Source organism: Podospora bellae-mahoneyi, chromosome 2 (genome assembly GCF_035222275.1).
Source record: "Podospora bellae-mahoneyi strain CBS 112042 chromosome 2, whole genome shotgun sequence".
Classification (NCBI taxonomy): Eukaryota; Fungi; Ascomycota; class Sordariomycetes; order Sordariales; family Podosporaceae; genus Podospora; species Podospora bellae-mahoneyi.
The window spans coordinates 4,482,183-4,502,784 of NC_085881.1; the positions used below are offsets into that span (position 1 = coordinate 4,482,183).

At 53.1% G+C, this 20,602-nt stretch overlaps 6 protein-coding genes across 6 annotated transcripts; 5 read left to right on the forward strand and 1 right to left on the reverse strand.

Annotated features, from left to right (window-relative positions):
• The first annotated feature begins 401 nt into the window (after nt 1-401).
• On the forward strand, nt 402-4,880 carry QC761_212400 (uncharacterized protein). Its single transcript, XM_062876973.1, has 2 exons — nt 402-1,879; nt 1,943-4,880. The coding sequence occupies exons 1-2, from the start codon at nt 1,191-1,193 to the stop codon at nt 3,477-3,479; spliced, it is 2,226 nt and encodes a 741-aa protein (XP_062735622.1). The 5' UTR covers nt 402-1,190; the 3' UTR covers nt 3,480-4,880.
• A 239-nt stretch (nt 4,881-5,119) lies between these two features.
• Nucleotides 5,120-7,837, forward strand: QC761_212410 (uncharacterized protein). The gene is made up of 2 exons (XM_062876974.1): nt 5,120-5,446; nt 5,727-7,837. The coding sequence occupies exons 1-2, from the start codon at nt 5,353-5,355 to the stop codon at nt 7,172-7,174; spliced, it is 1,542 nt and encodes a 513-aa protein (XP_062735623.1). The 5' UTR covers nt 5,120-5,352; the 3' UTR covers nt 7,175-7,837.
• A 1,375-nt stretch (nt 7,838-9,212) lies between these two features.
• On the forward strand, nt 9,213-14,249 carry QC761_212420 (uncharacterized protein). The gene is made up of 2 exons (XM_062876975.1): nt 9,213-9,960; nt 10,015-14,249. The coding sequence occupies exons 1-2, from the start codon at nt 9,811-9,813 to the stop codon at nt 12,478-12,480; spliced, it is 2,616 nt and encodes an 871-aa protein (XP_062735624.1). The 5' UTR covers nt 9,213-9,810; the 3' UTR covers nt 12,481-14,249.
• Nucleotides 13,286-14,596, reverse strand: NOP13 (Nucleolar protein 13; the record flags this gene model as incomplete). The annotated part of the gene is made up of 1 exon (XM_062876976.1): nt 13,286-14,596. One exon carries the CDS (start codon nt 14,594-14,596, stop codon nt 13,286-13,288), a length of 1,311 nt encoding a protein of 436 aa, XP_062735625.1.
• Nucleotides 14,597-15,245: 649 nt separating this feature from the next.
• STS1 (Tethering factor for nuclear proteasome sts1) lies at nt 15,246-18,109 on the forward strand. Its single transcript, XM_062876977.1, has 3 exons — nt 15,246-15,398; nt 15,523-16,058; nt 16,180-18,109. Exons 2-3 carry the CDS (start codon nt 15,980-15,982, stop codon nt 17,022-17,024), a joined length of 924 nt encoding a protein of 307 aa, XP_062735626.1. The 5' UTR covers nt 15,246-15,398; nt 15,523-15,979; the 3' UTR covers nt 17,025-18,109.
• A 415-nt stretch (nt 18,110-18,524) lies between these two features.
• Nucleotides 18,525-20,509, forward strand: RAD52 (DNA repair protein rad52; the record flags this gene model as incomplete). Its single annotated transcript, XM_062876978.1, has 3 exons — nt 18,525-18,532; nt 18,618-19,302; nt 19,385-20,509. The coding sequence occupies 3 exons, from the start codon at nt 18,525-18,527 to the stop codon at nt 20,507-20,509; spliced, it is 1,818 nt and encodes a 605-aa protein (XP_062735627.1).
• Nucleotides 20,510-20,602: the final 93 nt, after the last annotated feature.

Sequence of the window (20,602 nt, forward strand, 5' to 3'; positions counted from 1 at the left end):
GTAAAAGCCTCAGAAGCATCAAATCAGATCGTGATATCACAGAAACCTATATGCAGAGAAGATGCATAATAAGGCAGCCTCGAGCCGTGTTGAAGGTTGACGTGCTCATGAGCCATAGGATATTGAATGTGCCGAAGTATTGCTTTATGTTGGTACGGATATTGGCTTGTTTGTGACATCAAGAGGTGGTTTGGTTGTCTTGTGATGCGAGTACAAGGGTGACCGAGCTTCATCTTTGGCCGTCATTCTCGATGGGGACAATCGCGAATCGAGATGGCAGTTGTCAGTGGTCAGTGGTCAGTGTCAGGGAATATCAGCTCCTTGTGAGGTGATCAATGAGCTTCTGAAGCTCCACTATTTCGAGACGGAAAGACGGTCCCCAGCTGCTGACCTGTGTGCCAGTCAGAAGCATGAAAAAATTGGCAGCTTTGGCGGGCAGTCGCCTTGGCGCACGGACTGACATGGGGCAGTCAGCGACCAGGAGCCTGAGCCACCCTTTTCGACTTCCAGTTCCCAGATCCCCAATTCCAACTCCATCCCGTTCGAAGGAAGGAAAAAAAAAAGCGACGGCTCTCAGCTTCAGGCCTTCTTGTGCCTGCCCCCTTCCCCCTTCCCAAGTCCACCGGCCCTTTCCCACGCCACAGGGCTCCTGTCAAATCCACTCTGTCTGGTTGCTGTCTGCCAGAAGAGTGTCAGAGGAGTTAGCTCGCCTCTGTCTTGTCACCTGGCCGCTTTCGCTCCAGAGCAAAAGCAGCCTGCAACGAAACACCATACCAAATTTCACAGGAGCACGGTCACTTTTCTGGGTTTGCAAAGTTGAGACCTGGACAGCCCTGCTTGCTCAGGTTTAGACTTCCCCAGCCAGACCACGATCGACTTTGGGGATCCTGCCCTGCCGTTCCCTCTTGACAGGCCGCAGTTGCGCTTTGCTCCATCGCCCAACTGTGACGTACGGCCTTCGTCTCGGATCCAACTCGAGTTTGTTCCCATCGACTCTGCACCGCAGGACGGTTCCGGCTGCAGGTGTTCTGACTCTTTGCTCCCGACGACCCAACAACCCGGCATCACCAGCAAACAAACGCATGCCCTCGAAGCGGCCTGGGCGCTAATATCACGATCCCCTGCTCTCCCAGCTCCGGCTGTCGCCATCCTCCAAGATCTATCCCCGACCTCACACTCGGTCCCACACAATGGCTGCGGTAACCCGACGGAAAAAAACCATCGGTCAACGTCGTCGTATCGAGGATGACGGAGACGAAGAGGCCGGCCCTGGCCTTGACCTCGACGATGACTCCCTCACGGACCCATCGAGCGACGAGCACGACCCCGCCGACGATAGTGACACCAGCAACGTCGATGAAGTGTCGCCGAGGCTGTTGAGTGCTCGCAAGGCACTGGGTAACGGGTCCGCTAAACGTGTATATCGCCATAAACCAGATGTTGTTGTTAGCAAGGACAGCGCTACCAAGAAGCCTGAGCCCGTCATCGCCGGCGCGGATGTCATGCTGGAGGGCCTGACCTTGGGCGACAAGGAAAACAGAGCAGAGGAACTGGAGTTTGACGACATAAAGACAGATACGAAGCCTGCCACGGCCCCCTCTGTGAAGGATTCGGCGCCGGTCATAGTGAGCTCGACTTCGATTCCAGGTCAACAGCCGCGGACTTCGCTGCAAGAACAGAAGCGGCGGGAGCATGATGAATATAGGAAGAAAAGGGATGAGGATCCAACCTTTGTACCCAACAGGGGCAACTTCTTCTTGCACGACCATCGTCATGCCGGTCCAGCTGCCAATGGGTTCCGTCCATACTCCCGTCAGCAATTGCGTGGCCGGGGAGGAGGTCGTGCGGGGGCATTCGGTAGAGAGTTCATTCCTATGAAGTATGTTATATGGATTCGCACGATACCTTGACGCTCTACACGGATGCTAACAATGCTTTGCAGCCCTTTCCAAAACCCCTCTGATCCCACCACACGAGGACCTTGGCAGCATGATATGCATGAACAGGTTGCCGAGCACCCTCCGCCAGCGCCCTACCGGCCATCACGCTACCGTCCAGACCCTGAAGGGCCTGCCAATGGCAATGGTGTGATTCCATACGCGCCAGCGCCAGAGAGTCCTATCAACCGTAACATGTCATCAGAGAAAGTCTTGGGCACGGTAACTGTCCGGGTGTACCTCCCAAATGTTTTTGATGGGCCCAAGTTGTTTCCTGGTCTAGTGCTGAAGGCCTACACCAAGTTGCCCGACCACCGGCCCCCCCTTCGCCGAGACAAACCCGTTCGAATCTCGCTGCCGTACCATTCCGCGCCGGTTATGCCTCGCTATATATATCCAAACCCAGATCGATCCTTCATCTTCATCCCAAGGGCGCTGCGGCCTAACCAGCAGCGGACCCGGGGCAAAGGTCCTCGATCGATCATGGGATCTGGGCCATTTTCTCGGAGAACAAGTGTATGGGGAGGGAGCATATATGGAAGCATATACTCACCCAGCGTTGCGATGAGTCGTCGTTCTTCCATTGCGCATGATATGGGACGTGATTTCATGCTTTCGCCCACTGGATCTGCGATCTCGAGACCGCCTCTGCCTGCTGATGCCAACAAACCTGTTGTACGACTGCCACCCTTTGCTCAGGCTCAGGCCCCGGCCCCCATCATGCAAGCTCCAGCTCCAGCTCCAGCTCCAGCTCTAGCATCTCAGCCAGCACAACCGGATGGTGCTGAGAAGGTTGGTCCGTCTGCGGAGTCGTCTATCAACGCTCTGCCCCAGCCACAAACGCACCCTCTCCCCCAAAGGCCTGCTTTCCAAGAAAACAAGCCCAATTCGATCCCAATGCATCAGCCCCGTCCCCAGAAGGCAGTTTCTATCGACAACATCGAGTCTCCTGTTCGACAGAACGCCAATGCGCCTGCCCCGTATCAGCAAGCTTTCCTTCACCAGGTCCCGCCCCAGATACCTAATGGCTTTCCCCCGGACGTCCACGCCCGCCACCCTTCCTACCAGTCTCAGCTCTCGGCTACACCATTGTCACAAATCCCGGAGCGTGCGATTCATGCTGCTCCGTTCCAGCCAAACACGTTTGGCCAGCCCGGCTACTACGCTCAGCCATATCCTGGGATGCAGCCACAACAGGGTTACTACTACCCACAAGGCTATCCGCCCGCCAACATGGCGCCCAATGCCAACGCACCTAGTTTTGTGCCAGCAGGCCCACCAGCTCCGGCCCCCATGAACTACGCTGCATCGGCTCAGGGTGATGTTCCCAGTGCTCAGGCTCCTGGACAAGCACCGACCCCCAACCTGGTGACGCAGGAAGTCAATGGCACTGTTTATTACTTCAATGCCAACGACATTCCTTCTGTCCCCGGATATGCACCATTTCCTCCCGCTCAGCCGTTTGCTCCTGGCATGGTTCCTGGGCCTGACGCATATTATTACCAGCAGCCTACCCCCGGAATGGTCTACTATCCTCAGTAGGTAGGAGGAGGAGTGGCATTCACACCGGCTACCACAGGCCTTCTTGTTGGCACTGTCATAGTGCCCAACGCGATGGAGGCAACACAGCCACCACAGCAAATCGAAGTCCTGTAACAACCGGCAGGAGAGGCCAATGGCTGAAGGGAATAATTCTTTTCTGGACAGGAATAACAAGCCGACGCTTTACCAACTTCTTCTTTTTACCACGTCAGCTGTTTAACATGTTAGAAGTTGAACATCTTTTGCCGCCCTAATTACCTAGCAAATGTCGGCGGTCTATGCTATTCAGCTTTATCTTTTGAGTTTCTTTTTGTGTGGCGTTGTTGCCCTGCTTGTTTCGCCCAAGTGTTTGTTACCTTTTACCTTGGACGGGCTTGCATTTAGCTTTCTTGTTTGGCTTGTTGTAGCTTTGATCTGGAATTGCGGATTCTCCTATGGGGGCTTCTTGAGCTTTGCTTTTCTGGCGAGCTACACAATCTTCTACGCTGCTTGGGCGATTGTTTGTACAAGGCGGTGGTCTGACTTTTTTGGTGGATTTCTAGTGGACGAGCTGGAAAATCAACATGGAGGGAGGTATGGTAAGGCGGGATGGGATGGAAACTGAGTGGAGGAAGATGAGGGCTTATGACATGGAAGATATCACGGTGATGCGGGGTATAGGTTAGGATTTATCGACTTCGTGTGTGCGTATGGAAATGATATTAAATGAGGCGAGTGTTGGGAAACAAGGGGCCAAGATGGGTGGACAGATATAGGCTGGTAGTGGTTATTGAGGACAAAGAGGGAAAGGAGAAGGGAAAAGGTGCATTCGACGCATCAAAACATCCAACACATTTGCCCTTTTTTAACCACGGACATGTTAACCCGCTATCAGCTTAGTTGGAAGAAAGAACGGAACCCGTTGTTTGTTGGTGGTGTGTCGATCCTTGGTTATTCTGCGCTGCTATTCACTGTGCTTTTCCGAGTGTGTTTTGTGATTTGCTGTTGTTGCTTAAGGGACGCCGCGCGTTAGGGGCATTTTTGCAAGGCGTTTATAGGGAGTGAAGGGGGCAGTTATCTGTCTTTGCATAGCGCTTTGCCTTTCTCTGTGACTTGGTCATTATGCTATTGTGGTGCGGGAAAGATAAGAAAAAGAAGCAAATGTAGAACTCATTTCTTTGTAATCATTACATTGGGTGGCTGGCGGTTTTTCGACTTGGGATGGGAACAAAAGTTGAGACTGGGGTTTGGATTTTGGTTGAAGTCTCTCATGAGCTGAGAGAGAAGACGACCAGCACGCTCATTATTATTCTGATTATATATAAACATTTTCTGCACTTTTTTTCTCTTTACCTTTTGGCAGATGTATATAACACTTGTTCAAGTGATGTTGTTTGTGCCAAACAACAGTGTTTTTCCACACTGCGTTGAGCACAGCCTCAGGAGCTCATTTCGTGTAAGTGAAGCAGTGAGGTGATCCCTGTTGTGCTGTGTTATGTTGCGTGGCATTTCATTCCATCCGGTCGATGACTCTTTTCGCAAGCATATTTTTGGCAACTGCGGCCTTTTTGTGTGAAATTGCCACGGTTTCAAGAAGAAGAAAAAATACGAAGTTGACACGGTGGTTGATGATTTTTGAGCGAGGCGCAGTTGAGGTTGGTGAAGAAGCTGTGGTGGTGCTATAAAAGCTCGGTGTGTGGCCTGCCCTCTGCAATTTCAGGGGGGGAGCATTTCCGAGTCCACTTTTTGTGACGACACTTTGTCACTTTGTCACTTATACCACAACACACACTCCCTTTTTTTGGACTTGACGGTTCTTTGCACCTTGACAATTTACGCTCGGTTTTTTTTTTTTTTTGTTTTTTTTTTTAACCAAAGACAAATTCTGGTTCAAATGGCTTCTAAGGTGAGCTCGAATTTGCCGTCGCCTCCTGGGGAGACTGCCAATGGCGGCAACAGGAGGTTGGGGATCACGGTATTTTCGGGAGGTATGTTCAATTGTGGTTTTCAATATTATGAAGAAAATGTCTTTGAGGTTATAGTATCTTTTCAATGCCATCTCTGAGAGTAGCTGCCCCATAGGACTCGCTGTTTCCAAGCGGCGCGATGTATACGTCTTATACATTTAGCTCGAGGTTCACTTACACATTCCCTAAAAAGCATTGCATAGACAGTTATACATATCAATCACCACTTACCACTGAGTTCGCACAACACTCGCCCATCATTTACGCCACCTACCTTGTAGTATACTAACCCACCTCTCAGGCACAGCAGCCAACAATCTAGTCGACCTCTTCAACAGAATCGCCCGCCCATCATCCTCTTCCGGCACCCAGACCCCCACCTCCTCATCCGCCAGTAAAACTGGCTCCTCTAACGAAGTCAGCCGACAACGCCAGCTAAACTACATCATCCCCATCTCCGACAACGGCGGCTCATCCTCCGAACTCATCCGTTTTGTGGGGGGCCCCTCCGTAGGCGACATCCGCTCCCGCCTCGTCCGTCTCATTCCCACCACCCCCTCCAACCTCGCCTCCTCCTCCAAAGAAACCTCCTCCCTCCGCAACCTGTTTGAACACCGCCTCTCGCCCGACCCCATCGCCGCGAGGGGTCAGTGGGCCGATATCGTCGAGAGCCGCTCCCTACTATGGGCTTACATCCCAAACGAGAAAAAGGAGCTCATCCGTTCCGTGTTGAATATCCTGAATGCAGAAATCGTCAAGCGGGCAAGACCGCCAAATGTGTTCAACTTTGCCGGGGCGTCGGTGGGGAACATGTTCCTCACGGGAGCGAGGCTCTTGACGGGGAGTTTTGAGGCGGGGATTTACCTGCTGAGGATGATATGTGAGATTGGGGGGTGGGTGAGGGTGCTGCCGGCGGTGAACTCGAATCATACGCATCATATCAGTGCTGGGTGGGTTAACGGGGAGACGGGGGAGAGGGGGGTGTTGACCGGGCAGGTGGCTATTAGTCACCCTAGTGAGCCGACTAGCATTCCTGATGAGGGGTTGCCGCCGCATCATATGGAAGGAGGAGGGGGGATGGGGAGGTTGTTGGAGGTTGATGATGATGAGGGGAATATGCCGGGGAGTTTGCCTGTTTTGCGGAGGCAGAATTTGAAGTTTAGCAAGGAAGAGGAGGACGATTTACCGGGGGGACAGGGGACGAGGATCGAGAGGGTTTGGTATATTAATTTGTATGGGCATGAGATTATGCCAAAGGCTAACCCGGAGGTGGTGAGGGAGCTGAGGGAGGGGACCGAGGTGGTGGTGTATAGTGTGGGGAGTTTGTACACGAGCATTGTGCCGAGTTTGATATTGAGGGAGGTGGGGGAGGCGATTGAGAAGGTTGAAGGGATTAGGAAGAAGGTGTTGATTTTGAATAGCAAGTTGGACAGGGAGACGAGGGGGATGGATGCGAGTGGGTTTATCAAGGCGATTTGGAGGGCTTGTGTGGAGAGTCGGAGGCCGGAGGATGTGGAATTGTTGGAGTGGAGGAGGGTGGTAACGCATTTGGTGTTTATTGATCCGGAGATGGTGGAGGAGAGGGAGATGAGGAAGAATATGCCACAGGTTGGTGTGGAATTTTTGGAAAAGCTGGGGATTCACTGTGCTCCGGTTCAGGGGAGGGCAGTGGGAGAGGGTAAGGCGAGGATGATGAGGTATGATGAGGAGGAGTTGAGAGAGACGTTGGAGAGGATTATCAATATGTGAGCTGTGAAAGAGGTCTCACAATGGGCAAGTATTTTCTCAAGCGGTTATCTCTTTTGGAGGCACAACAGCCTGGAACGTGCACAGCGGTGCTTCTTTGTGGAATAGATTAGAGCGTTGATGTTGTACAAAGGTGGTCTGAGATAAATATATACATATAAATTACACAAACTACTCTGGCCAGGTCGTGTTGGTCTCGGAAAGTTACCTAACTGTGATCGCGGGAGATGTGCATGCAGAAACGCCCAGGCTTGTCCTCCGCCTTGCTTTTACGTGGTAGGGGAAGGCCTCGTGGCATATCGCCAGGCCTTGACCGAGTCGGCATCGAATCAAATCCAGATGACTAAAACGCCTGAGAGGGGCAACACAGCATCTGCGCCTCTGGCTAGCTGTTCATGTTGCGGCAACCCATATAAAACACGAATAAATAACAGGATCTGGAATTCAGGACACCGAGATCGGAACATTCTTCCCTGAATGATGTTCACTCGGTGGGAAATCAGTTTCGGCTGGTATATATCAGCCTCCTGTTTCTGCCTCTAACAGCACTTGAGAATGGGAAATCGAAATCTTTTCACAAACAAAACAGCCTCGGTCTACGAGAGGAGATACGAATAGCCAGACCGTCCGGTGGATGCCCCGCCGTCTGGAAGCGAGTTTCGGGTCAGATGATTGGTAACGGGAGCACAAGGCAGCTTGACTTTATATATACGACTCGGATGAGCTGTACACCGTCCTGCGCGGACCATGGGGCCTGTACCACTTACAGCCTGATCTCTTCATGCAGCCAGCATCCAGCCCGGTCTGGAATGCTTGAAATGTATGCGAGAAGTTAAGGGGCGTGACAGAGGGGGATCAGCCTCTCGGAGTAGGGATGCGAATTGGAGAAGGCATGGAAAAGGCAAAGACGTCGTCGGCCCTTTAAAACAGGTCGACGTAATCCTTGCCGCCGCTTACCATCACCCTTGCAAGACTTGCTTGAGCTGTCAGTGGCCAATAGAGGCTCGTGATCAGATGCAAAGTGCATTTCCAGTGCATCTCCAAAAGAGGTGCGTGGTAGGCTCCGAGTCGATCTGACAGGATGGGAAAGTGGGGAGCTTGACGTGCTGCATGGGACTGGGCGTTGTTCCGCTTGGCTGGGGGGCGGGTCCTGATTTGCCCCACCTAGGTCGCCCAGCACAGCAACCAACGCAACTCCACGTGAGGGGTCAGCTCCCAAGGTGCCGCCCAGATAGGCTTTCGAGGTTCCATTTTCCTTATCGCGCTCTAACAATGCTGCTGTATCGCGGGGATAACTCCCATGGGCCCATTCTGACCCCCATTTGACATGGACCGGACCGTGTTTGCCTGCTTTCCGAGTGCGTCAACAAAGTGTCGTCCTGTCCCCACAGAACTGCATGAGATATAAGAGCCATCATCCCGACACTCGCGTCCCGTCATCGTCGTCATCACCGCCATCCGCCAGCCAGCAGCCTCCACCCCTCAACCATCAACCAGCACATTCGACAGCCTTCTCAGATAGCTGACATATCGAATTGGAATTATTCAATCTAATCCAAGGCAAGTGGTGACAGCCTTGAGTGGCTCCCATACCCGCGCCCAGATCACTCCAAAAAGAGCCAACAGCCTGTCCCAGACAAAGAAGGGTGACGACACGACGGCCACCTGACAAACAATTAGTTTGACCAGACTACCATTGTGGGTTTGGTCTGCGCAGAACATAGGCAGCCCCAAAGGACGAGTCCCAGAGCCGTCAGATCACTCTGCTGTAAATACCGGCATGTTGTTAGCGGGCACGGTCTCTTGATGCACCCCAGTGTTTGGGCCAACCTTATCCATGAATAACACGGGAGAAGTATCGCTGACCGCCTCCTGTTAGTCGTCCCGTAGGTCTCACCCATTTGACCGCCCAAGCGCCAGCTGTTCGCCTCTTTACGACGGCCGTTTGCCTCCTGGAATTACGAGGCGCCCCATCTGCCTAGATAGCTAGCCTATCAACCACCAGGTACTCCGTACCTACCTTTGTTGGGCAACACCACCCCCTCTGTCCAATCCCCCCCAGCTTTCACTTGACTTCCTTACCTTACTGCCTGAGGCCCGTCTGTCTGTGGTCATTGCGTCGCTCCCCTCCAAAGCTTCCGACCGACCATCCCATTTTGTCCCCATCTCCCCCCCTTCCTTCCTTCCTTCCATCCATCCTCCTCGCAAGGGCATCCAGCTCTTTCAATCACCGGCCTCGACTTTCAACACCCAGTCCCCGCCGCTTACAATTGTACACCACAGCATACAAGTAATCCCCGATCTTCCGGACCGATACCTCCCAGTTGGACATCCAGTCCTGCCTCCCCAGACTTTGTCCGCTGCAATCAAGGGAGGGCAATCATTACGACACCTGTCTTGCTCACGAGCAGCATTTTAGGTCGTGAGTCGCTCCCGCTCTTTGGCTTTTGACACATGCAACCAAACACCCCCGCCTCACGTCCAGTCAGCATGTGGTCTGTGCCGCTGGGCCAGCCTCTCCGCTCTTTCTCTCACCTGCCCATCATCTCGACCATCAACACCGCCATTCACAACATTGCTGTTTCTTCAAAAGCATCAGTTTTCATCGCTTGCTAACTGATATCTGCCCCCAGGCAATCATGTCCGCCGCCACTATGGCCCCTAACATGGCGGCAGCTCCTCAGGTCACGCCAGCTACTCTTGTCACCCTCAAAGTCAACTATCATGGCTCAACCCGCCGATTCAAGCTCCCTCTGCGGGAAATGGTTCCTGCGTTTCTGGAAAACAGGGTGAGTTTGGCCGTTTCTCGACTTGACAACGATGATACTGATGGCTCTGGATAGATCCGAGGAGTTCTGAACATTCGCCCCGATGCCGATGTTGTGTTTGAAAGATACTCCGACTCTGCCACCTCTTACGTAGTGCTGGACAAGGCCAACACCTCAGTATACAAGCAGCTCTACCGTGCTGCTAAAGCTAAGCAGAAGCTCAGGCTTCGTGTGACAGTGAAGGAGACGCCAGCACAAGCATCCCTCGATTCGCTCATTCAAGCTGCCGAGCCCGCTGAAACCCCCGTGGAGAAGGTTGCCGAAGAGCCTGTCGAAAAGCCAACTCTGCCGATTCCGAAAGAGTTGATTGAGACCAGAATTACCGAAGCCAAGGCTGCCGTGGCCGCCAGGGAAGGACCTAAGCCTGCTTCGGTGGCCGATGAGGTTGAGGAAGAAGCACCTGCAGCAGTCTCGAGCCCTGCCGAAACTTCCGAGGAGATCGAGCAACCTACACCCGTCGAGCCAGTCCAACCTCTGAAGATCCCAGACGCCGTCCTCGCTGATTACGAAATGGCCATTTCGAAGTTGGAGCAACAGAGTCAGGCACGTTTCGCTGCCGAGATGAACCTCGTGCCCCCTGCTATCAGGTCAAACTATGCTGTTTGCTGTAACAGCTGCGACAAGAATGTTCCTGACATGCATTATCACTGCTCAAAGTGCGACGGCGGCGATTTCGATCTCTGCCCGGGGTGTGTGGATCAAGGTGTCGCTTGCTACGGCGCTGACCACTGGTTGATCAAGCGGTTCATCAAGAACGGCGTTATCATCAGCAGCACCACCGAGACGCTGCCTCCCAAGCAGGTCAAGCAAGCAGCTCCTCCCTCCCCTCCATCTCCCCCAAGCCCTGCGGCCGAGAAGCCATCCACCCCCTCAGCTTCAGAGCGCATCATTCCCATTTTTAACGGCCTCGCCTACTCCAGCATGCGCACTTGCAACTGCTGCGTCCGGGAGCTCCCCGAGGTGGACTTTGTCCACTGCTCGACCTGCGAGGATTATGACCTTTGCCGAAGTTGTTTCGCCAAGAACACCCATGGTCACCACCCCAAGCACACCTTCGTTGCCGCTGTTGAGGGTACACGCTTGGAGCCTGATGTGGTTCGCCGTCTCGGTGCTGGCCGTGGCCAAAAGCACAATGCCATTTGCGACGGTTGCGATACTAACATTCGCGGCATTCGTCACAAGTGCCTGAACTGTCCTGACTGGGATTATTGCAGCGAGTGCATGGCGAACGCCTCTTTTATTCACCCCGGTCATCGGTTCGTGCCCATCTACGAGCCACTCGAGTACGCCGGTATTTCCGACTTGTTCGCCCGCCCTACTCACCAGGGTATCTGCTGCGACGGTCCCCTCTGCTCAGCTAACCGCAACAACTACACCTACATCACGGGAGACCGTTACAAGTGCGCTGTTTGCAATGATACCGACTTTTGCGAGGCTTGCGAAGCCAGCCCTGCCAACACCCACAACAAAACTCATCCTCTCATCAAGTTCAAGACGCCCGTTAGACACGTCAGCGTCACCACCACAGGAGAAAATGAGAACGGCCGTGCCATCCCTACCATGGGAGATCGCCGTCCTCGTGTGACCACTTCTCGAGCTACCGAGACTGTCAACGCCCCTGTGCTGTCGTCTTCCAACGTGCAGACTGTCATTGACGTGAAGCCCGTGGAGCACGAGATCAACAAGGAGGTGGAGGAGAAGCCTGCTGAGAAGGTCGAGATCAAGACTGAGACGACCGAGGTGAGGCCTGTGGAGCAGGTTGCTCCTGCCACTCCAGCTGAGCTCGTCGCCGTGTTCATCAAGGACACCGTTGCTGATGGCACCGTCATGGAGCCCAACCACGTCTTTGAGCAGACCTGGATTCTTCGCAACGAGGGCAAGACAGCGTGGCCCGCTGGCTGCTCTGTCATGTTTGTTGGCGGCGACTATATGGGTCATGTTGACTCGACTCACCCGGCTGCTACCCAGGACCTCCGTGCGTCCAACGTCTCGACTGTCTGCTATTCCCCCATCCTCCCTGGAGAGGAATTCCCCTTCACTGTCTTGCTCAGAACTCCTCTACGCACCGGTAGAATTGTTTCCAACTGGCGTTTGACCACTCCCGATGGTCTCAAGTTCGGCCATCGCCTATGGTGCGACGTCAAGGTCGAGCAACCCAAGTCGGTCGCTCCTGTTGTTTCCGAGCCAGTGAAGGAGGAGCGCGAGGTCATCGCCAAGCCCGAGCCTGCGCTTGCACCCAAGGAAGAGGTTCAGCTTCACCAGAGCCAGATGATCTTCCCCAAGCTTGAGAAGGAATCGCCCGTCTCCAGCTTGCACGAGGATGACAAGTCTGAGTCGGCGGTTACGTACGAGCAGTACGAAGACTGCGAGGATGATGACTGGGATGCTGCCGAGTCGGAGGAGGGATTCATGACCGACGAAGAATACGACATCCTCGATGCTTCCGACGAGGAATACTCCGAGGCTCATTCTCGCAAATAAGTATTCAGCAACGGTATCTCGATGGATCATGACATGAACTCCTGTCTCCCGGCTGGACCCGCGAACACCACCCCGTGGTTTCTTAGGTAACCATAGCGGGATGTACACTAAATACTGTGTATCACGGGACAATGTGCGAACGCTGGTACACGGTGAGCAGCTAGGCACATGCCACTAGGCGCTGTATGGTGGAATAAGATGGCCGGTCTCTTTTGGGTTGATTTTGGTTTGCGGTTGGTTGGATGGCCATTCATTCTTTGCTGAGGAACTCAAAACAACCTTGATTAGGATTGCGGCTCGGTCAGGAGCACCAAAAACAAACCAGGCGGTCAACTCTTCTGGTTCGCACTGGCAGTTTTGAGGTGATCTCTTCTACCATTTTTCAAAGTGCGTGGGGCGAAACAGAATCTAGGAGCCCAACACGGGCAAAAAGGGGTGGTATCATTCAGGGCTTGTCTGCCTTGTTTTTTCCTTGTCTTTTTTCTACTTTTACTTTTGCTTTTACTGAAGATAACGTGGTCATGGGTTGAAATTAAGTCTTCTCTTTATTTTGCTTTGTCAAGTGCAACTTTTCGGGTCAGGCAACTCAATTTCAGATTGTTATTCTTAGTTTTCACGATAAGTCACTCCGCAGTTAGGGAAAGGTTAGCGAATAGGAACAAATGAACCAATCATGACGAAGTCTTCGTCCGCTTCTTGTGTTGACTGTGATTTTGAACACACAAATGGGTATACTATCTATTAGATATGAAAGTCTTTCCAATCCCAACCTGATCATTACATTCCTAGAAAGAAAGGTTGCATTCTACTCGAAAGTGGTCTTCTTGCCCGCCGGCGCAACAACCGCACCAGTAAGCCTAGCCACGTTGATATCCTGGTGGAACTTGGCCCCCTTGGCCTCCATCCTCCTCTCCTTCATCGGCACCCACACCTTCTTCTCCTTAACCTCTGCAACACCTTCACCACCAGCACCATTCTGCTCCCTCCTTTGGGCAGCGCCCTTCCCTCTGAACCTCTTTTGGTATCTCGTCTGGTCGTCCTCCGCCAGCTCAATCTTGAGCGTCCTGCCCAACAGCTGATTAACCCACCATTTCCTCGTCTTGACTCTGGGTTCCTCTTTTGGCACAGCCTTCTTTTTTGGCTTCTCCTCTTTCTCCTCATCATCATTGCCATCCTTTTCCTCCGCTTGCTTCTCCGTGCCGTCGTCGGCTTTGTCCTCCTCCTTCTCATCCACATCCATAAAATCCTCCACCGTGTCGATCGTCTCCTTGACCTTGACAAACCCCTTTACCGCCCACTGCGCCGCGTCCGCAGTCTCAAAATTCACCCACCCGTATCCCTTGCACTTGCCCGTATCCTCAAACGTAGCCACCTTCACCCATCTGATCGGCCCACACTTGTGGAAGTGTTCCCTCAGATCATCCTCCGTTACCTGGAAGGATAGATTCCCCACAAAGACCTTGGTTGATGTGCTCGCTGGAGTGGCGGTGGTAGCAGCGGTAGATGACTTAGCCCCATTGGTGAGGTCAACAGGCGCGGGCTCTTCCTTCTTTTCTGGACGGCCCTCGAAGGACTTGGCGTCTTTGATGAGGACTTTGCGGCGGTACCATTCCGTTTCTGAGAGGGCAATGGCCGCGACGTTGGCTTCAAAGGTGGCGAAATCGACGTAGGCAAAGCCACGGTTTTCGGTGGGGTTTTTCGGACCGGCGCCGGGGGCCGAGGTGGGTTTGGCGGTGGGGAGATGGACGCGGGTGATGTCGTCCAAAGTGATGGTGCCGCCCGAGTTGTCGACAAACCACTGTTTGAGTTCTGGCTTTGTGACTGTGAAGCGGAGGTTGCCGATCCAGATGCCGTAGGGGGAGCGTTCTTTCTTTTCCTTTTTGGTCTTATCGGTCTTGGGGGTGTCGGAGTCAGAGTTGGAGCCCCCGTCGTCAGATTTGGGCTTTGCCGGAAGGGATTTGCCTTTTTTGAGGAGACGTTTGGCCTTTTTGGAGGGGGGTTCGGGGAGGTTGACATCGACTTCGATTTCGGTGAGGTCGGTCTTGCGCTTTTTGGAGGAGATCTTGTCTTTCTTGACCTCGGGAGAGGATGGTGGAGAGGATGGATCGGATGCCATTGTTATTGTGGTGGCAGTGGGAGAAAACGAGTTGTCTGGGATGGTCGAGGTTAGGACCGGTGATGTTCTCCAGTGCGCAAGCAGGCAAGATGGGAATTTTGGGCAGTGTTGGAAATTTTACTTGAGCGATAAGCGATAAGGAAACAAGCATCCGTCGATTGCGCGGGGCTCGGCAGGTAGCCGCACTTCCACCGACTGCTCCACACCCCGCTAGATCGCAGTTCAGCTTCAATGGCGGCACCGGCCAGATACACACGAACGACGGTCGCTGAGCTAATTTGTCTCGTGTAACCAGTCGGTTTGGTTGTATGGTAAGCCCTCGAGGAAGCTACAGTATATCACTTGTATAGAATAGAGCACTAGGGGCTATAGAATCACGAGTTTGACACAGCAACACAACAAAGACTGGATCTTAATACATGCACATTTGCGTCGATGGAGTACACAACCATGGATGACCCTCAAACACCGAGGTTGTCCCGCGGCCACACGCATTGTCAGGTAACAAACATGTCGGGTAGGTACCTGAGGTGTGCGATAACAGGGATGTGGTATTCGTCATCAGGCGGTCATGGGGGAGGGTGTTTTGCGCCGCTCCCAAACATGCACCTCCTGAAGCTTCCGAAGAATGTAAGGGGCGGTTGCCAATCTTCTTCTTATGGCCTTCATGTAGAGCCCATGGATCTTGATCTGGAAACTGGTCTCGTGGGACTGAAGTCAGTTCTTCCAGCCGTCTGTGACGGGCAACAAGCAAGCTGGATCCAAAGCTGGTGGATCCATTGGTACCCGATCCGTTGCTAAGGTAAAGATCCCATTAAAACTCACGTGCTATTAATGGGGGTAGCTTGGCAGAGAACAAATGCAACAACAACAGGAACCTTTTCACGTTAGACCGCTTTTGTTCCTCTGGCTAAAGAAAGACGCAGATGCAACAAACACTGCGTGCGCTGTTCCATGAAAGACTGCATATGTGTGCAAGGCAGGAGACTGCCTCTTTGGGCTAGCACAGGCCCATCGCCAGCAAACCAGCAGCGGGCAAATTCCTCGTCGGCTCTCCACTCCGGCGCAGCCGTTGCTCCCCTAAACTTCCTTTGACCACCTCACACTTCACTTCCTGACTGGTCCGACCCAAGCCTGCGAGCCGGGGTCGCCTGGATGCTCTCTGGTCACTCTCCGCCGCACCTCCCTCAATTTTCCCATCCCACTCCACACAGACCGCCGCCTCTCATCTTCCTCCAATTCACCATCTGACATCTGGCAATCGGCGAGTCGTCCGCTCTGCTGCGCTGTCGCCCAAACCCAACCAGACAAACCCTCGCAGTCCACAAACCCGACGTCGCTAAGCTGCAGAGGGACCTGCTTTGCTGCACCCGCAACCGCACAATGAACGCTGTGTTGTCACCGCAACCACCGATTTTCCCTCATCAGCACGAAACCACCCGGATCTCGCCCTCTCGATCCAGTACGTTCGAGTCCTCCCCTCCCTGCTTTGAGCCTGCCGTCCATGATGATGCACACACGCAAGCGGATCTTCCGCAGCCCAGCAACTGGTCCCGGGGTCCAATTTACTGACCCTTTCTCAGTGTCACCATATAACAACATGGCATCCAGAAAGAGGAAGGCCGACGACGATAACGACGACATGTCGGTCTCGCCCCTGAGCTCACCAGCCCTTCCATCCAGACCGATTGTCAGGCCGTCAAAAAAGATCCGACAAGCCAACGACGACGTAGCCGCCCGCCCGCTGTCACTACCCCGTCTTCTCGAAACTCTCACCAACGACCAGCTCCGAACAGTCCTCCAAACCATTTGCGAACGACACCCCGATATTGGGCACGAGGTGGTCACTAGCGCGCCACGACCGACCGTCGCCTGTGCGCTCGATATATTGGCCGGGTACCAGGAGAAGCTACACGATGCAACTCCACTTGGCCATACGAACTCCGACTATGCCTATTTCCGAGTGAAGCAACAGCTGGGCGCCCTCCTCGATGCCATTTCCGATTTCACGTCACAATTCCTCCCGCCGTTGGAGCAGCAGACAAACATATCATTGCAGTTTTTGGACGGTGTCACCAAAGTCATTCACGAACTCCCCGACTGGGAAAACCAATCACATCGCCACCACAAGGATGCTGCGTACGATGAGATTTCGGCGGCATGGGCACTTGTCATCACGGAAGCTTCAAAAAGGGGCGGAGGTTTTATCGTTCATACCGGAGGCTGGGACCAGAGGCTAGTAAAGCACAATCAACAGTCAGGAGGCAAAATGGGACAGGCCATCAACGCCTTGGCGGTGGAAGTCGGATGGCAAGGACAGAACCCGATTACCGACACACCGGCTCCGTCAGGGAGGGACCCTAATTCGATCTTGAACCAGCTTATTAACGGTGCATACGGTTCACCCGTTCGTGTTGGACCTTGGTAAGTAGCAACAATCTAGGTTGCTACTTCACCGGTTCTTACATTTAAAGAAGGGGCGTAAATGTTTGTGACGAAGAGCCTTTGCGACAATTTTCTTTACTAGCTATTTCCACTCTCGGGAAACGAAGGATTCAGGGGCGACAAGGGCATAGACTTTGGTGTGCTGGTTATGGGGCGAGGGGTTCTGGCTTTTTATTATTTTTCTTTTTCTTCTGTTTGTTTACGCACACACACTCGGCGTTTTGCTATTGTACTCCTTTATTATCGATATCCAGACAACAAGATTTTTCCTTTTCCTTACTCATCACCATGTACAGGGCAGGACGCAAGCAGGACCGATAAGGGTTTATTCAGCGCTTTGAGCCATGGGAAACCTGCTTGCTGAGTTCTTTTCTTTTGTATTTAAGTATCCTTCTTATGTCTTTCGGTGTCTTTGGCTTGGAGTTATTGTTTGAGGGGAGGGTATGTACCGTGGCGTGGGTACAATGGGTGGATGGGAAGCAGCTCAGAAACTTTGTACAAAAACTGATGTTGCTTTGTTGTCTTTGCAGCCCCTTGCTTCTGGTGATTGTGGGCTGTGGTGTATGCAGAAGTACTTTTCTCCAGGCTGCTTCAATTTCATGGCGGTGGATCTGTTGATGTGGATTTGTTTTACCTTCAATGTCTGGTTTGGTCTCTCTGTGTTGGACTGGTCATGGTGGACATGAGTGATGGTCGGCATGCTGACCGACCAAGAAGGGATGGTCTGGAGTCTTGCTTTACATATATATATCTAAATAGAACATATCCGTTTAGTTTCGTTTAGTGAGTTGTGATCAATATAGTGATTCCTTATGGGGATATGACGGTTCAGACGGTTGGTTTGGGGAGTTTGAAACACGACTCCTGATCTACGGATGGAGAGAGAAACAGAGGATGGAAAATAGCTCAAAACTTGGCCGGCTGTGCGTTTCAGTTGTTGGGGTATTCGGGGGATCAACGGATAGAAGGTGCCTGGCTATGCTATGGAGGGTCTTTACCCGGTTCAGAGCTTGTGGGTGTTGAAACAAGATGTAAACCATCATGTTGTCAATAGAAAGTCACCAACTGCTTTGTTTGAAAGTGTCAAACAGGTTCTGAAAGATAGTAAGCCGCCCCATCCCAACTAATTTCTGTGGCTTATCTTCCCATTGCTTGCAGTGAACAAGGTCTGAGATATCAGTACCTCGGGGGTTGTTCTTGAGGGGCACCAGCCAGGCAGTGGTGGTGAGCCCCACGTGACAGCCTGTAGACTACGCGAATGCTCCACAAGGCTGCCTGGACCCACCCTCATCATTCCCCACGGGAACACAGCGCAAGCACGCGTCTGTTGCCTGAGCGCCGCCTGGAAGACGCCAAAAGGTTCCGCCAATTCCCACCACTGCCGAGCACACAAATTGGTCCTTCTAAGGAACAAACTCCTTCTTCGCATCGAACTTCCTAATATCCAGTTCATGCGATAGGAGATTTCCTCGGCTCAGCCAAAATGCCTGCGTATGTTGTTATTCTTGATCCGCATAACGCGTCTGAATGATCTGCACCTTGACGGCCAAGATTGACTAACAACTTGTACTCTCAGTCCCGGCGACCAGCACACAAGCATTATCAACCCCTTCGAGGACCAGAAGCCCGTGATCAATGAGTTTACAGCTCAGCAAATAGCTACTCTCCAAAGCCGGCTTGACAAGCAACTGGGTCCCGAGTACCTCTCCGTCCGCGCAGGCCCCGGCGGTTCAAAGCTCCACTACATTACCGCCGAAAAGGTCATTTCCCTCGCCAACGAAATCTTTGGCTTCAATGGGTGGTCGTCCAGCATTCAGAACTTTCAGATCGACTTTGTCGACGAGGATCCCAAGACCTTGAAAGTAAGCCTCGGGCTTTCGGTCATTGTACGAGTGACGCTCCGCGATGGGACCTACCATGAGGACTTGGGATATGGGCACATCGAGAACTGCAGAGGAAAGGCGGCTGCATTTGAGAAGGCAAAGAAGGAGGGGACGACTGATGCGCTCAAGCGGGCGTTGAGGCACTTTGGCAATGTGTTGGGGAACTGCATCTACGACAAGGAGTACCTGAAGAAAATCGGGAGTATAAGGGCAGCCCCGACAAAACTCAACCAAGACAACTTACATAGACACCCGGACTTTGTGAAGTCGACGACTGGGCCGGTTGCCGCACAAGTTGCTGCTCCTCCACAACCTCAGCCTGCCGCACCGGCGCCGGCACCCGCAACAGCCCCAACTCCCGCTCCGGCCGCCGCACCGGTGATTCCATCTTGTTAGTAGCTATCTCGTCTCAAAAGCTACTGTTGATCTGTGCTGACATGAACTAGCGGTTTCCGCCGAGTCGTTTGAGGATTTTCTTGGTGAGCTCGATGAGGCCGACTTTATGATTAGTGAAGAGGGTCACCCAGACGAGGTTCTTATCACCAACTCAGCATCCGATGCAAGTACTGTTAGTGTCAACGATAAGTCAGTAAGTAATGGCAGCACCGGGAATCAGATGCAACCTCCAGCAGCGAGGCCCCTTGCGAGAACTGGATCTGCTGGCACCAGTCAGTTCTCTCGGCCTCAACAGCAACCGCAGACGCCTAATCCGATGTCACGGACAAACGCCTTCGTTGGAGCGGGTAGCCAGATGAACAGCAACAACAATAATGGTCCACGGCCATCGACAGGGCAGTTCACTTCCGGGAACCAGTTCAACCAGAACCGGCCTTCCATCCAACAGAACAACAACTACAACCAACCACCTCGACCTCCTGTGGCCCAAAATGGTGCTCCCCAGACCAACGGTCAGAACAACAACACTGCCAACGGCAATAACAACAACAACAACAACAACAACAACAACAACAACAACAACAACAACAACAACAACAACAACAACAACAACAACAACAACAACGCCGCTCCAGCCGTGGCCCCAGCGGAGGTCGGTTTCTTCTCGGCTCGGGCAGTGAAAGACATACCGGAAGACGCCCTCGTCGCTGGCCAGGTTACTCCCCTCAAGGCAGGAATGGGCTTCAACCCCCGTGCCGAAAGCCCTTCGATTCGCAAGACCCCCGGCATCGACCACAGCACATCCAAGCCCCTGTCAAGAAGCGGGCAGCATGTTCCCCCAACTAAGACGGCCGAAACCAAACCAGCTAGCGGCCCTGTACCACGACCAGGAGGCACGGGTGTTGTCCCATATCAACGTCCAAGCATCGCCGGAGTTACGAATCCTCAGTTAGACTCTACAAGACGGATCGGGGTACCTGGTTCAGGACCGGGTAGCCCGCTAGCGAACAGGAACCAGTACCGGCCGCCTACGATCAAGAGACCTGCCCCTGATGCCGGGAATGGCAATGGGCAACAGCAGAATGGCACGAGGGAGCCGTTGGCGGATGGGAATAAGAACGCGCCGATTGCGCAGCAGGCGAATGGGGGGGTTCCGGGACCAGAGGCCAAGAGGCCGAGGGTTGCTTAGTTTTTGTTATTCTTTCATGATTTGAGACGAACCGGGGTTGGTCATCGGTTAGAGTGGGGAGCCGGGTTTGCTTTTTCTATTGCTGGTATCGTT